General features: G+C 39.1%; 1 protein-coding gene across 1 annotated transcript; it reads left to right on the top strand.

Moving 5' to 3' along the window:
- The first annotated feature begins 293 nt into the window (after positions 1-293).
- On the top strand, positions 294-2,311 carry LOC113286857 (amino acid transporter AVT6C-like). The gene is made up of 5 exons (XM_026535489.1): positions 294-964; positions 1,063-1,227; positions 1,324-1,521; positions 1,608-2,070; positions 2,163-2,311. Exons 1-5 carry the CDS (start codon positions 553-555, stop codon positions 2,275-2,277), a joined length of 1,353 nt encoding a protein of 450 aa, XP_026391274.1. The 5' UTR covers positions 294-552; the 3' UTR covers positions 2,278-2,311.
- The last annotated feature ends 13,844 nt before the right edge of the window (positions 2,312-16,155 follow it).

Here is a 16,155-nt window from a genome sequence, read left to right as displayed (position 1 = left end):
TGGTGTCCATTTCACTCATACAAATTTTTGCTCGTCCATTTGAACCATGTTTTAAAAAAAATTGGACAAATGACCTATTTTCCGTTTTATAAGTGCGAACCAATCTACCAATCACCTCACTTCTTATGCACATACACCTAACGTACACTCTTCTCATAAACCTCATTCACTCACCTGTTAACTCTTGCACACTTTAATAATTATCATTAACATTATTATGGACATCATCATTAGTGGTGTGTGAGTGGTGGAGTCATTATTGACCGATTATAAATCACTTATCTACTTGCAAGCCGGCTTGACTATTTTATTTGGTTGAGCCAACCCTTTCAAAAAATTATATCCCAAAATTATCCTTCTCCTACTACCTTCTTCATTTCTGATCTCTCTGTTTCCTTAAATCTTCTTCTGATTTTCAACAGAAAAAAATTAATGCAGCACTTGACAATCTATGCGTGTTGAAAAAATGTTTATACTACAAGAACATCTCAAAACATGTAGCTAGTTGCATTCTTCTTCTTCACCAACCAAAATTACTAATCAGCAAAAGCAATGAAGATGAAATCGGTGGTGACCGACGAAATATCATATCCTTTACTACCCAAATTCGTCTCAACAAAGAACGCCAAGGATTATAAAACATTTCCGGTGGTTTTGGTAGATGAAGACGACTCTTCTCATTCTGGTTTAGTGTTTAATGTCACGACTAGTATAATTGGAGGCGGAATTATGTCTATTCCTGCTATTCTACAGGTATTGGGGATAGTTCCGGCCCTCATGCTTATTGTTATCGTTGCTATATTGTCTGAGATATCAGTAGATTTTCTTCTGAGGTTTACTGTTAAGAAGACGACTTATGCCGGTTTGATGGGAGAGTCATTTGGGTTAGCCGGATCGTTTTTGCTGCAAATTTGTATATTGGTCACAAATCTTGGATGCCTCATCATTTATCTCATCGTTATTGGTATGTTTTCCATCACAATAATCCTATTAAAATAAAAAACTTTGTATTATTTTGCTTGTTGGCAAACGTGATATATCGAACTTTGTACACATATGCAGGGGATGTATTATCTGGAACCGGTGGGAAATTGGAATATGGAAAGAATGTTCATATGGGAATTCTACGAGAATCGTTCGGAATCCAATGGTGGAATTCCAGGAATTTTTCGATGCTTTTGGTCACAATCTTTGTTATGCTTCCCCTGGTTTTGCTAAAACGTATAGGTTAGTAAGTTCATTAGTGGTTTGGCTTCCTCTGTTTACTGCTAAGACTTGAACTAACCACCAAGTTTTAATGTGTTCGGATTTTGTTGAGTGCAGAATCATTGAGGTACACTTCTGCCGTGTCAGTTTTTCTTGCGGTGGTATTTGTTAGTATAACCATGGCTATGGCTATATTTTCATTTTGGGAAGGCAAGGATACGACGGCTAGACTACTACCAGCTGAAGATTCATCTTTTTCGAAGCTTTTCACAGCAGTTCCCATTATTGTGACCGCGTTCACTTTCCAACCCAACGGTAAATCTAAAAATCACCATTTCACTCAAGTTGCTATGATGATGCAACCAAATTTTGAAAAAAGAGGTTGTCTTATGTATGTGCAGTTCATCCGATTAGAGCCGAACTCAGCAAACCATCAGACATGACTTCTGCCATTCGAATATCTCTAGTCATATGCGTTGCAATATACTCAATCGTTGGAATATCTGGATACCAACTATTTGGTGATTCCACCATGTCCGACATACTCTCAAATTTCAGTTCGACAACAAAAACATGGATTCTCACCGATATAATCCGTTTAAGTTACGCAATCCATATCATGCTTGTTTTTCCTATTCTAAACTTTTCATTACGAGTTAACGTCGACGAACTCTTCTTTCCTAGGCCTAAATGGCCCGCATTGTCTGCCCATCCGGCTCGGTTCGTGTCAATTACTTGTTTCCTATTATTGATCGTTTATGTAGCAGCTGTGGTCATACCAAACATATGGTATTTCTTTCAGTTTATTGGTTCAACAACTTCTCTTTGCCTTGCTTTCATCTTTCCTAGTGCCATTGTTTTAAGGTAAGAATTTGTTTTCTTAATTAAAAAAAGTACTACTTTTATTAATTGAGTTTCTCTTATCTAACTTTTGTTTTATGTTGTTGGATATGCAGAGATTATCATGGAGTGGCAACAAGAAGAGATAAGGTTTTGGCTGTATTGATGATAACCTTGGCTGTAGAAGCAAGTTCTATTGCAATTTCTTCCAATGTTATTACTTTAATTTGAAGCTATTTAAAAAACTTGAATTAGTTCTTTGATAGGAAAACTGTAATTAGCTAGAAGTATTATATTAGAGCTGGCAAACGGGCGGGACGGGTCTGGCTTGTGACCAACCCGCGGGTTACGGGTTAATACAAGCCTGAGCTCGCGGGTTGAAATTCTTCACGGGTGGTCATTTATCCCACCCGTGCCCGTCCCGGGTAAAGCTCGCGGGTTCACGGGTGCTCACGGGTTACCTGGTTTTTGTTGAGTCAACTCGCCAGAAATCGATTTCTGGGCTATTTTCTTCCACATTCAGGGCATCTAAAGTTCCTTTCCTACAAGCTACAACCTAAGTATCTAACATTCATCCAATTCATTTGGTATATCAATTCAAAAACTCAAAATTGCAAAACTAAACAAATTAGTCTTCTTAAAGAAACACAGACACAGTCACACAAATACTATCATAGTATCATACATTCATACTAGACTTACTTTACTAGTCATTAGTAGTTTACTTTAGTACTTAAGTACTTTAGTTACAGTTACACAGTACTTCATCAGTTCATGATGATAATTGATAAATAATGAACATAAACTTCCGAGACCGAGACTGTAGATACCATTGTTTCTAATTTGTATCACCAAGTGCGACAATATCACAATATTAATAACCACTTCCTGCACAAAATATATATTGTGTGGTTAATCAAAAAAAGTGTTAACTATCAAAAAAACATCTCCAATCTCTTTTCTATGCAATATTTGGAGATACTGGTAAGTGATAAAACATTCTCATATTCCATGTTTATCTTTGAGTTGCTCCAACTATTCAATATGAATCTGTAATTTCAAGAAAAAATAAACCAAACAAAAAAAAAGATTCAAGTCAAAAACATGGAATTTGCATAATTACCTCGCTTTATATTGAAGAAGTACGCATACTAACTAGACGCATAAGAACTTACTTCCTCCACATCCTCCACTGCCCCATCCTCCACTGCGTCAGGTTCAAATCCTAATATATCTTCTTCAACGATCACATTGTCCTCATCCATATCTTCTTTTCCTATATGGATCATAATAAAACAACCAATGTTATAGATAAGATTTAGACACTCAACTAAATAAAATATTATTGATTTACTTACCAATTCCATATTCCCAATCACGAGTTGTTATTAACGCCTCAGCATTTTCAGGTAATAAGGAACTGCGAAATCGATCAATCACCCTTCCTCCAATGCTAAATGCAGACTCCGATGCGACGGTTGAAATAGGAATTGACAAAATATCCCCTGCCATTCTTGAAAGTACTGGATATTGTTGTTCATGGTTCTTCCAATAGTTAAGGATGTCTAGTGAATTTAGACAACCTCTGTACGTCTCGCCAAGATATTCATCTAACTCTGACAAGTCAGTTAATACATTACCACCACGTTCCTGTGTTGCAACATATTCCTGTTGACAAGACACTAGATATCAAGACACAGAATGACAGAATCCCAAACAATCCAACAACCAATTCTTGGGTACATTCCTCATTCTATCATAAGTAATTACAATGACAAATAAACGATATATGGCATGCTCAGAGTTTACATTGACATATTAAATCTGGGTTCAAAGTTATCATCTTGTATTAAAAAAAAAGAACATGTTTTGCAGACTTATACCAATCATGAAGAACTCAAATGAATCAAACTGAACATAAAAGTTGAAATTACCTGAAAAAAATCACTCCCTTCTTGGGCAGCAAAATTCCCACCATTTTGAACACTCAAATTTTGAGCTGCACAACTGTTGGAAGCTCTTGAACTTGACAAGGTGTAATACTCATTAAAAGTGCTTTTATATTACTATGCACTTTATTAACTTGACATTCTAATTCTCTCTCATCAGGATACTTGGAGTAAGTAAATTTCACAAAATTCATTTTCGATCTAGGATCTAACACAACTGCCATAGCCAATATAGGACTCAACTCCTTCCAGTAACTATCAAATTTTGCTTGCATCTCTTTTACCATGTTCCTAATGAATTCAATATTACTTCTGCTATCTTTCTTTAGTAACACCTGAACTTGACAAATTCTTTCAAAATACAGATTGGAAGTAGGATACTTACTACCAGAAAAAACCTTTGTGAGTTCATGAAACACCTTGAGAAACTTTGTGACTACTTCAATTTGTTCCCATTCTTCATTAGTTGGACAGTCTTCATAGTCTGAATCCACCAACTTCAAATGAGAGAAAACTGGCTTATACAAGATACAACTGTCTAACATAAGATAAGTTGAATTCCACCTGCATAAAACAAACATTCAGTGAGTATCTAAAAAAACATTAATACAAATTATACAATTCTCCAACTTTGTAATTTATAACAGAATAGAAGTGGAATCCCACCTTGTCTTTACGTCTTGCCGAATACCCTTTTTCAGACCAGACATTCCTAAAGTTTCAACAATGTCCAAGAACTTTTGTTTTCTTACTTGGGACTTTTTAAGGGACTTCACTGACGCTCGAATCTTAAGCACGGCTGGATCAATCTTCGTAAGTCCTTCTTTTACAATAAGAGCTAAGATATGAGCACAACAACGCACATGAAAGTATTTTCCATCGTTCAACAAGATCTTCTTTGCAACAAGTCTACTCTTCATAATTCCAGCACAAGCTCCGTTATTTGCAGCATTATCCAAGGTGATGTTGGATACCTTTTCTTCAATTCCCCAATCTTCTATCATTGCAAATAACTTAGAAGAAAGGTGTTCACCTGTTTGAGGTAGTAGAAAGGGGAATAAGTTAACATGAAATTATATTTAAGATAATAAAGAAATAAAATTAAGTGCTTTACCTGTATGAGGTGGTGGAAGGGGAGAGAAATTCAGAAGCTTCTTTTGCAATACCCAATCTTTATCAAGATAGTGCGCAGTTAAGCTTATATATCCAGTAGTTGTTACAGAAGTCCACATGTCTGATGTTAGACATATCCTACCTGTAAGGGTAAGTCATACACATTAGCTAGCACATCATATTAATCAATTACTCATACAAAAGTATAAATAAATCATTTGAAATTTTGAATCATACCTGGAGCAAGTTTCAATCTGTTGCGAATAACTTCTTTTTGTGCTTTATGTTTCTTTACCACATCGGCTTTCCCAGTATTCCTTGATATTGGTTTAAAGTCATCATTTAAATAAGAACATATATCCCTAAACTCTTTCCACTCCACCAAAGCAAATGGAACATTTCTTGCAATGAGTAAAGCTGAGAACAAATCCCGTAATTTCATTTGATCAACCTTGCGTACACGGGTAGACAGCTGGCTATTTTGTGAAGCTAATATCATCTGCCCTACGTCCATAGACTGACGTTTAATGCACTTATGCCTTTTCATGGCTGAAGTTCCACCTCTTTGGCTTTCATATTTATATCCTACATTACAAGCCTTGCACACCCCCTTCGTTGTACCATCCTTATACTTAACGAGTTTAAAAAATTCCCAAACTTCGGATCTAAGTCTATTTTTCTTTCCACGTGCAACTTGTGCAGGTGCACAACCAACAGTTGGATCCTCATTCACAGAATCTAGCATCTCAACATCATCATCATCATCTTGACCGTCACCACTCATAACATCGTTGTAATGGTCTGGTTCTGGTAACTCTTGTTCTTGTACACTTGACATCCTGAAATGGATGGAGCCACAAAGAACAAGTCAAAGAGTCATTCAGAGAATCAGAAACGTGAAAAACTGGCAATGTAAAGAAAAGAAAAAAAAAATCAACTGTCTATTGAAACCTAACCATATTTCAGAAATTCTAAATCTGTTGTAAGTATTTATACAATTCTTCTTCTAAGCATAATGCTCTGATGGTGGTGGTGCTATTTATGTTGCTGGCTGTGTTGGTGACTAAAAAGTATAGACTACCAATCTATTGAGAATTTGTCACTTGTATTAGTTGTTTGTGTAAAAGCTATCTTCATCAGGTGTATCATTGATTTCTAAGAGAAAGAGACATCACAGAAAAAATTGACCTACCAGTATCGTACCTAATAGTTCATCATATAAACCTAATGTCAATGAAATTCAGACCTCAAATTCCACTACTGATATAGTCGAATATTCCAACCAAATCATACAGCTAAACAGAACATTGAAGAATAACTTGAACTGAAAAAGATGCAGTAACTGATAGCAATAACAACACATGGAGGCAAAAGGACTCACTCTCTCCCCAGTAGATTTAATCAAAGATGGTGCTTGATGTCCCCCTGAGTTCCATGGAAAGGTTACAGATGAGATTTTGTTCATCACTAAACAGTAATTAAGTTGCAGGACAGAGAGACAAGAGTATTTAGATAAATTGTGGGGGACAAATCGATAAACACAACCAAAATTACCAATTAAAGAATCTAAATATCCTATGTGCAAACTACAACAGAGATTACCAACAATAAAATTAGAATTGGGGAAAAAAGGCTAGTATTTCATCTGCTGGTATGAGTATTCTCGGTAGACTGGATGAATAAAAAAGTAAAGGGGTTAGATTTAAGAAATTAACAATTGATTACCAAAACCCATGTTTTATTTTGATGATATTTACGAGAAAAGAAAAGAAAACTTACTTTGATTGTAACTGTAAGAAGATGAAATCCGAAATTCAAACACGAGATCTGAAGTTAACCTTTACAGTGAACCTTTAAATACATGAGATCGATCTTCTTCTGCTGTTACACGAAAATTTCAGAGACAAAAAATGATATCTGGAAATAGTGAAGAGAAAAATCTTGGGTAAAACTTTGAAGTATGTTGTTGTTACCTGCTAGCCTTTAAACTTTGATCTTTAGATTTCAATTTGTTGTTCTGTGACTGTGATTCGTACCTGCCATCAAATTCAGAAGACTCAGCAGGGAAGAAGAAAAGAAGAGGATTAGAGAGAGAATAGAGGAAGAATGAAGGCCGCAGCAGCTTAGGCTTAGGGAGTTAGGGTTTCCTTCTTCGTTTTTAACTTTTTATATGAGGGAAACAAGATATTGTGACACGTACGTAACAGGCTTACATTACTGTGACACGTAGCGGTGGGGAATGAGCCGGGTTAACCCGCGGGTTTCACGGTACGGGCCGGGTTAACCCGTTTCTTCACAAGCCACTAAATATACAACCCGCGCCCGTCTTGTTTAGTTACGAACCGGGACGGGTGCGGGTTTTCACGGGACGGGACGGGCCAACCCGCGGGTTTTGGCTCGGATTGCCAGCTCTATATTATATAGTTATATTGTATGCTATTCACCACCCTATTTGGTGGAAGTCACTGCTAAGTTGTCTTCATTTCCATTGACGTAAAAAAAAAGAAGCAAATCAATTTGAACTGATTTCAAGAACGGAAAACCGCCAGAATAGCGATGAAGACTATGATGCCTGGTTACATGGGGTCACTAAATTTCACTGTTCCATATCGTGAAATTCGATAAATATGTCGGGTTTTGTTATCTTGTGCATCCATGTACAAGATAAAAGTCAATCATTGGCATGGAAAATTGAAAAAAAGTGTGATTCTAATCCCCTTCCAATACATTGGAATCTTGAAACATAGTCATGACATGCCGTTTCATTCCCTATGCTGTCCTTTAATTCACTTATGCCAGAAGGTCCATAACGAGTTGACGAAAATAGCGATGTTGCCAAGCCAAGTGAATGTTTCCAATCAGATTTTCTACCATGGTAAAGTGAGACTGTAATAAATACCCACGGCTGTGTTGAGTGTTGTAAAGGACCAAAGTTAACGACTTACAACCAAAATCTGAATTACACACATGATAGGACAACAAATCCTACAGGATCCACAAAAGGAAAACAAAAACAAGGCCCAACAAGCTGGAAACCGAAATCAAAGCCCAACAAAAAGAAAGACATACCCTAACCAAACTATAATAAGAACTAGTGCCAGGAAATTCAATCCGATGCATGTTCTCGGGTCATGAAGCAAATCTCACCACCTGACCACGAGCTAAGTGAACACCTTTTTCGGGAGAAAAAAGCTGCTAAAAAGTTGACTTCGCGAATGACATGTTTGCACTCAGTGATCTGGAGTATTACTTTCCATCTCATTAGCAGATCCCCCACTTCATTAACGATGTTTTAGTATTTCCCCCATGGAAACGTACATTATAACCATTCCTAGATTACAGCTCTTTTCCTTCTGACCATCCTACGCGCACCCAAACAAACTCGTGAAACAACAGTGAGTATAAGAGTCTTAGTAGTGCTTTCCCAATGCGAAGCATTATTCATCTTAACCATTCCTAGATTAGGAGCAATCCATTCCACTTATTCCTTAGCAAGAGTTGCAGACTTGTAGTTATTTGGTTGGTGTTGGAGATACCTAATTACTAGGATCTTTTCTAATGAATCAATCAAATTGAAGTCAGCTGACCATACCGCGGATTAGATAGATGGTTCTAATTTTGTTGGATGTCAACAGCATGTCTCCTTCATGGACAAGAAACATCAATATTAAATAACATTTCACCTTTAGATGATGGCTACCTTTCAAGATTTAATCACACATCTTTTTCGTTTTCTTGATAAAATAATCATACATCAGGCTTCTTCTTTAATCCAAATCCAACGGATCCTATATACTGTAGAGTGTAGATTTTCTGACGTATTGCAGGAATTTTGATCATGACATCTTACTCAGCGGTTTCTTTCACAAGATTGCTAGGGGTACGGAATTTTCCCGGGTGTACCAATATACATATGGGACAAAAAAGTATTTATTTTTGAGTTGGTACACCCCTAGGCAAAAGAAAGTGCGATTGGGAGATGCTTATATTAATTGGGGAATGACAAAAACGAGATATAAATAGTAAATCAGAGTCACCCTTTATCCATATAATTTAACTAATTTCTAATCTACCCCTCATTAATCATGTTTAGTGATTAAAAATGATTAGGTAAGTTAATAAATTACTTTGATAATCATTACAATAAATCATTATCATTGAATTTGTTGATGCAACAACATTAAATCAAGATATCTATGATCATGAAGGTTTAGGTGAAGAACTAATCCAGGAAAGTAAACTAGCTGAATATACAAGTGCTCTAATTAGTCATATATAGGTATTAATGTATTGAAATTTGATTTTTTTTCATTGATCCTCCATTGTTACGCCTGAAAAACTCAGTTTCGGCATGGTATTCATACTTTCACCATGCCGATACGCAACATCCCCCAATTTTCAAATTGTAAGTAAACTACCAGTACAAGAAGTTCATCGTCGACATGCCGGAAGTTGTCCCGGCATGGTCGATTCCCAAGTGAACCTTGCTGGTTTGAGAAAAAAACATACAGAAAAAATCTGTATGAAATAGCAAGTTTCGGGATGGTATTCATCCTGAAATACTATGCCGTCACTCGGTACCGGCATGGTATTCATCCTAAAATCCATGCCCGCACTCAGTACCGGCATGATATTCATCCTAAAATCCATGCCGGCACTCAGTATCGGCATGGTACTCACCCTAAAAACCATGCCGGCACTAGTCTCGACATGGTATTCATCCTAAAAACCATGCCGGCACAAAAAACAGTAGGGTATTCATCATGAACACAAGCTAGGAGTGGAGTTTCAGTTTATGATTCTAACCCAAACGAAGTTTTAAAACAACAACAACACTTTAAATATGATTGGGTATCATGTACCTTCTCACTGAAGCCATTCTTCTTCTTATTCTTCTTCTTGCTCAACAACAATTCCATTTAACTTATCTTTAAGAACTTGTTAGGATTTGATTTTGATTTTGATTTTATTTTTTAGTTTTAAATTTTAATTTAGATGGAAGGGTATTTTAATATTTCCGCCTCTAAAAAATACTCCTTAGCGGATACTATTGAATGGGGTTAGTGATTCATATCCCCAATCGCGCATACAAGCAAAATGATACCCCCATTAACAGCCTTGGTTTTCCATAAATGTGCATGTTAATACCGGTTCCAAACCTACATTATTTGACACCTCTATCGTAGTTGGGGTGTTATCGTGTTATTAGTATGGGTACCCATTGACTGACCCAGTTATCAGAATGCTTCGTGACTATTGTTATTTTGCAATGATACATCGCAATCCTATGTAATGGAGTGAAAAGAAAAAAGAAAAACATCCCAAGCCATGTATATGGACTGATCTGATTTTATTTACTATGGTAAATATGCAAACTATAGCTGTACGATCCTAGATATACCTATATTAACATGTTTTTTGAGGAATCCTAATCTATAATATATAAAAAGTAAAGTAAAAAATAAAAAGGAAAAACCTTCGATGTACTTATATGCTCTAAGAGCAACTGCAGTGGTGCGATCATAACCAAAGACCAAAGATAAAAAAAAAGATCAAAATTTGGATTTGGTCCGTATTGCAACGCTATGGTAGAAGAATAAATTTGGTGGAGTGTACATTATAAGTTCGCTCGATTGGTGGAGCGTATATTATAAGTTCGCCCGATGGGGCGGAGGTATTACGTGATCCTGTTAGTATAAGTTCGACTAAAGAAAATAAAAAAAAAATGGGACGGAGGTATAAAGCACGCCTGGTGTGGGGCGTGAACTTTATGCACGTCTGGTGTGCGACGTAGATTATATACCTAACTGGTATGGGGCGAACACTATACGTTCGCTCGACTATATTTGGTTTTGATTTTGGTATCCGACCAAATATTTGTTTATACTCGCCCACTGTGGTTGCTCTAAGGTTCATAGTCTAAAGGTCAAAAACATATTCATATCATTGCAAGGTTGGCAAAAGTAGTGTCGGTTGCCCTTACTTGCCATCAACTACGAAATTTCTTGAAACTTGAGAGTTATTTTTCCATTTCCTCCATTCCTTTCAAGGTATTTTATTTATTATCTGTTCGAATCATTGTCTAAGTAAGAATTATCTTGATTCAGCCACTGGTGTGAGGATGCTCTGTGCCTACTGTTACTTTGGAACAATGCAATCGAGTTTGATTTAATCCAAAAATCTGAAGAGAACGTTTTTAGCGCATGAATTTTCGCTTTTGCTTCTTGTATCCTGATTTCGCCGTTGCTACAAGGATATGCCTTGTGACCAGCATTATATTGATAATGCAATGCAATCCTCTGTCTAATGGAACGAGAAAATAAAAAAAGACAAATTTTCAAGCCGTGTGATAGACTAATTAGATTTCTTATTATGGTAAATGTGGAAACTGTACAAGTGTAATCCGGGATGTATATCTATATAAACCTGTTTTGTGTTTAGAGGGATCCTTATCTATATATTTTATATTCTGTAAAAGATAAAAATCTTCGATGACATGTGTAACAAGGTGTAAGCAAATGGATTTCACCAGGATGGAAGACACCAGAATGGGGGCTTCGGGTGATGACAAGCCGAAGCCACTGTCGACAATGACATGACAAGCCGAGACTGCCGGTGACGATGACGTGGCACAAGTGGGATGCCCTCAGAAAGTGATTAGTGATTGCCTAAATAATCCCAGCTGTAATAGTACACGTGTACAACTAACCACGAAAGACTTACCAGAAAAGGTATTAAGGTACACGTGTACGGTACTTTCATGTCAGACTTTGCCTATAAAAGCAGAGCATTCCTCCAGAGAAGGACAAACCGTTTTCCCAGAATGTTGTACTGTGAATTGGGATTAAACTCCACCCAACCCTATAATAATTTAAGGTTGTTTACATTTGGCGATTTCACTGGGGACTAACATCGGTTATAGAAAATTTTAACACCACAATATCAGACCTTCCCGCTAAGAACTTGGAAGGACTAATGTCAGCCTCGGGACCTGATGAAATACAAAATCAACAAGCAAACCCTGAGTTCGAAATGCCATTGATAGAAGACTCGGGGGGACAACGCCAAAACCTGCAAATAAGAGTAAACCAATCAAATGTGCCCGGAGCCGCACCTAGACATGTTGAAGAAGTTCCGCAAGTACAAGCTGGAATGAATAGAGTGAATGTACCAATACAGGAACAACATTTACCTGATTCGCAGCTGTGAACACGTAAATCACGTAGGCATCTATATGTTCACAAACAATATTCAAACTCTAGGTACCAACTCGTGCTGATAATACAATGGCATTGATTCCTTGGCTCAAAACCTTCGGGTTTATCAAAGCCTCATCTAAGAATACTGCGAGTGGCGTTTACGCAAGGGGAGATAAAGAAAACGAAGCATAAAAGTAAAACTCATGAAGCGTTAGACAAAAATAAAGTGCTGAAGTGTAAATGAGACCGGGATTTACGTGGTTCAGCACTAAGGCCTACATCCACGGGGTTGTTGTTTCACTATGTACTTGATGGTTACAAAGATAGTCGAGTGACTTTGTAGTTTACATAGGTCTATATATTGTAAAGGACAACTTACACATACAATCTTTTCTCTCTCTCCTTCCCCAGTTCCCCCCCCCTACTCTTGGTGGAGAGGGGGTATTTATAGGGATAGAGTGTGGAACCCATCTCTGAAGGCCGTTGGAACCTTATCTTCTTGTGTTTTGTGTCCATCACGCAGGGGTCTTCGTTCGTAACTTCATCACGCAGAGTCATCCTCGTTCGTTCCACGGGTTGATCGACACGTATGCTGCTCAGAGTGTTTAATGCGGGTAGTTGAGGCGCCTGCTCGTGTCAGGCAAGTGTTCTCTGCCTCTGTCGCGTCTATGTAAGTACATCTTCTCTCCATCGTTGATTTTGGCTTCTTTTGGGGATGAGATAAAGTAACTCTTTGGGAGTTATTTGGTGCTCCGCAGTACAGCGTGTTCCCGGAACATCCTTTAACTTCTGCCCTTAGATTTGTTCGGGCAACGATCCAACGTCGGCGGGATGGGCATCTTGGTTGTGGGCACATGTCATCATGCTTTGATGACTTTGTCCGCATGCTCTCCACGTATGTTCCTATATACACGTGTTTGATGATGAAATATGTGCACACAATTTGCCCCTTTTCTTCGGGCTTGAGTGTTTAGCGGGAACATTGAAGAAAATAGTCGTTACATATTCTTCCTCTCTCCTAATAACTTCTCCTAGATACTTGGGCATGTTTCTTTATTCGTGCATTAATTGCTCATTTAATGGACATGTTTCCCATTCCTCTCTTAACTTCCTCCTCTTTCTTTCGAGTATATTAAGGAAGAGAGAAAATTAATTTCATTCTCTCCGTCTTCATTCCTTGCTCTTCATTCCTTGTTCTTCAGCCTTTAAATTCTCTGTCAGTCTTTATTTAAATTCTCTGTCAGTCTTCATTCTTTAGTCCTTAAATTCTCTCCGCCTTAGCATTAATCACACTTGCCTCCTCTTTATTTCTGATTTGTTCTTTTTGCTACTGTTTTTGTTGGTAAGTTTTTTCTTTTCTTTGTTTCCACTGTTTTACGCTATGTTGATTTGTAAATTTTCTGCTAATGTTGTCCCTTGTTTGTGATGAAGAACTTCTTTTAATGCTTGCATGCTAGTTTGCCCCTGTTCTTCGTCTTAAATCAAGGAGGCCATTGTTTTGCTTGAGCCTTTCAGGGTAGTGATTTAGGGAGTTTCGAGCATGTATGCAAATTTTAGGGTTTCTGCGTTATCGTGTGTGGATTGCTATTTATGTGGATTTTTTGATCTTATGATGTCCTTGTGTTTGTTTTTGACTTGTTTATGATTAATCTTTTCGCAGCCATGTCTGACCGTCCGCGACTTCCTTATCAGACTCCTGGTTCTGGTCTATCGAGATCTCCTCCGCGTAGAGAGTCTCAAGATGATGTTCGTAGAAATCGAGTTTCTTCTGGGCGAAGGCCTCATATTCTAGGGAAGAGGTTCCTTCGAAAAATCCTTCTGGGTCTCGAAGAGTTGTCGATCGCGCGGTGTCTCGTCCTCGTGATGATGTTAGGAGTACGCATCCACCGACTCGTGCTGCCGCTTTTGATGTTCCTCCTCTACGTTCTGTAGAGCCCGAGCGTCATCTGCCGACCCCTCCTATAAGTTCTTTTAAAGGGAAGAATACCAAAGGTGGTGTTCCGAGGGCTGAGTCTTCAAAAAATCCTTCTTTAAAGAGAAAGGCTTCCGAGGATTTCATTGGTTCGTCCGGTCCCGCCGAGGAGGATGAGGCTGCCCCATTGATACGCAGCGTTTCGGTCAGCAAGAAAAAAGTAACGTTCAAGCATATTGATCTCGAAATATTCAAGGAAAAGCATGAGCTTCAAGCCTTCGAGGTTCGTTTCTATGCCCCTGAGGATGATATTACTTATGAGCTTATCTCAAGGTATGAGTTCGATGAATTTCATTTGTTGACTACGGTTGGAGCGTTCGTCGAAGCTGGTCTTATGCTGCCGTTATACAAGTCAGGTGATTCCTTCTACTATGATGTGCTTGCTAGTCGTGAAGGCTCTTCCACCAATACTCACAGCCGTTCTGTATCGCAACTATCGGGGAATTATCTCCGTGCACTGAGGGAGTGCTATCTGCGGAGTAAGGGAGAGACGACAATGACTTGTTACGTTCCCAATCCCGCGGAGAAGGAATGGTATACTCCTGAGAATTTCAATAACTCCTTCGGTGATTACGTCAATAGTAGGAACCGTAAGCCGTGGAGTGTTAGCCTTCGGAATCTGCTGCTCCTCGGGGCGAAATTCGTCTGTTAAATGAGGTCAGCGATGCCAAGCTGAAGTATGTTCCCGGCACGGAAGGGTCTAGTCAGCGGAAACTTTTTCCGGCACGCGAGAGGATCAAGCGCGACCATGACTACGAGTGGCACGCTACCGTTATCGAAGTTGTTGGTCCTTGGGCGTACGGTTGGATTCCCGGTCCACGCGGTTGGCGTCCTACTGAGAGTAGCAGGCCACGTGAATCTCCTCCTGCTCGTTATGGAGATTTCTGTCCCTGGCGTTTAAACTTCTCAGGTATGAATTTTCCTTATGCCCTTGACGTCGTTGAGGGAGACGAGGAGGAAGGTTCTGGTGCTATACTTCCACCGAGGAGTGCCTCGACTGCCCAGGTATGCGGTTTCTAGCTGCGCTTTTCCTTCTTTAGAAATTCAACTGTTCGGGGAAAAATAACTCTTTTTGTGGTGTTGGTTCAGGTGTCGAAGAAGAAAAAGATTAAGTCGAAGCAGTCTTCTACCATTGTGATGGGTGAGGCTGAGGCTCATGAAGAAGTTACCAGTCCGGTGAACGAAGAGTTTGCTGAGGATGAGGAGATTACAGATGGGGAGGAACGTACTGATACTTCCCCTCTCAATGTCGAAGAAGAGGTCCGTGCGGGTCATGATGGTGATGAAGGGAAACAACGCCGTGGTAGCTGATGGCGGTGTTAATGGTGATATTTCTGTCCCTGCTGGTGATGCCGCGGATACTCTCCCCACCCTTTCTCAAGAGTTTTCTTTTGACCGGATGTATTCCACAGGGGAGTTCTTCGACGATGCCCTCGATTTTCCTGAGGACTTCTCTACTTTCTCCCAATGATGATTGGGATGTGCTCGGGGTTGCTGATAACGAAGACGCTGTTGTTCAGGATGGTGGCGCGGAGGAGCATGGTGCGCATGTTGGTGCCGACATTTGTGCTGAAGGGGCCGTATCAGAAAAGGAGAAGTCGGTGATTGATTCGCCTGCCGCGGATCTTCCTCATTCGCCGACATCTGAGGGTGAGGACACCATAATGGATTGGCTCAAGAAAAAGGATCTGCTATTTGTCCCTCATCCCGCCCCGGTTGTTACTGGTGAAAAGGATTCTGATGCGTATACCCGTCGTATGATGGAAATGTCTTCCAAGGCGCGGGTATCTGAGGCCTGGGGAAGAAATTTGAGTGTTCCCGAAGCTACCCTTGTGTCTGAGCCTCCTTCTTCTGTTGCGGATATGATGGCCATAGC

The sequence above is a fragment of the Papaver somniferum genome, chromosome 6 (genome assembly GCF_003573695.1).
Source record: "Papaver somniferum cultivar HN1 chromosome 6, ASM357369v1, whole genome shotgun sequence".
Lineage (NCBI taxonomy): Eukaryota > Viridiplantae > Streptophyta > Magnoliopsida > Ranunculales > Papaveraceae > Papaver > Papaver somniferum.
This window is presented reverse-complemented; position numbering and strand designations above follow the sequence as displayed.

Coding starts and splice junctions, on each gene's coding strand:
- LOC113286857 (XM_026535489.1), top strand. CDS start 553: ATGAAGATGAAATCGGTGGTGACCGACGAAATATCATATCCTTTACTA. Junction 1,522..1,607: donor GTTCACTTTCCAACCCAACG/GTAAATCTAAAA, acceptor ATGTATGTGCAG/TTCATCCGATTAGAGCCGAA. Junction 2,071..2,162: donor CCTAGTGCCATTGTTTTAAG/GTAAGAATTTGT, acceptor TTGGATATGCAG/AGATTATCATGGAGTGGCAA.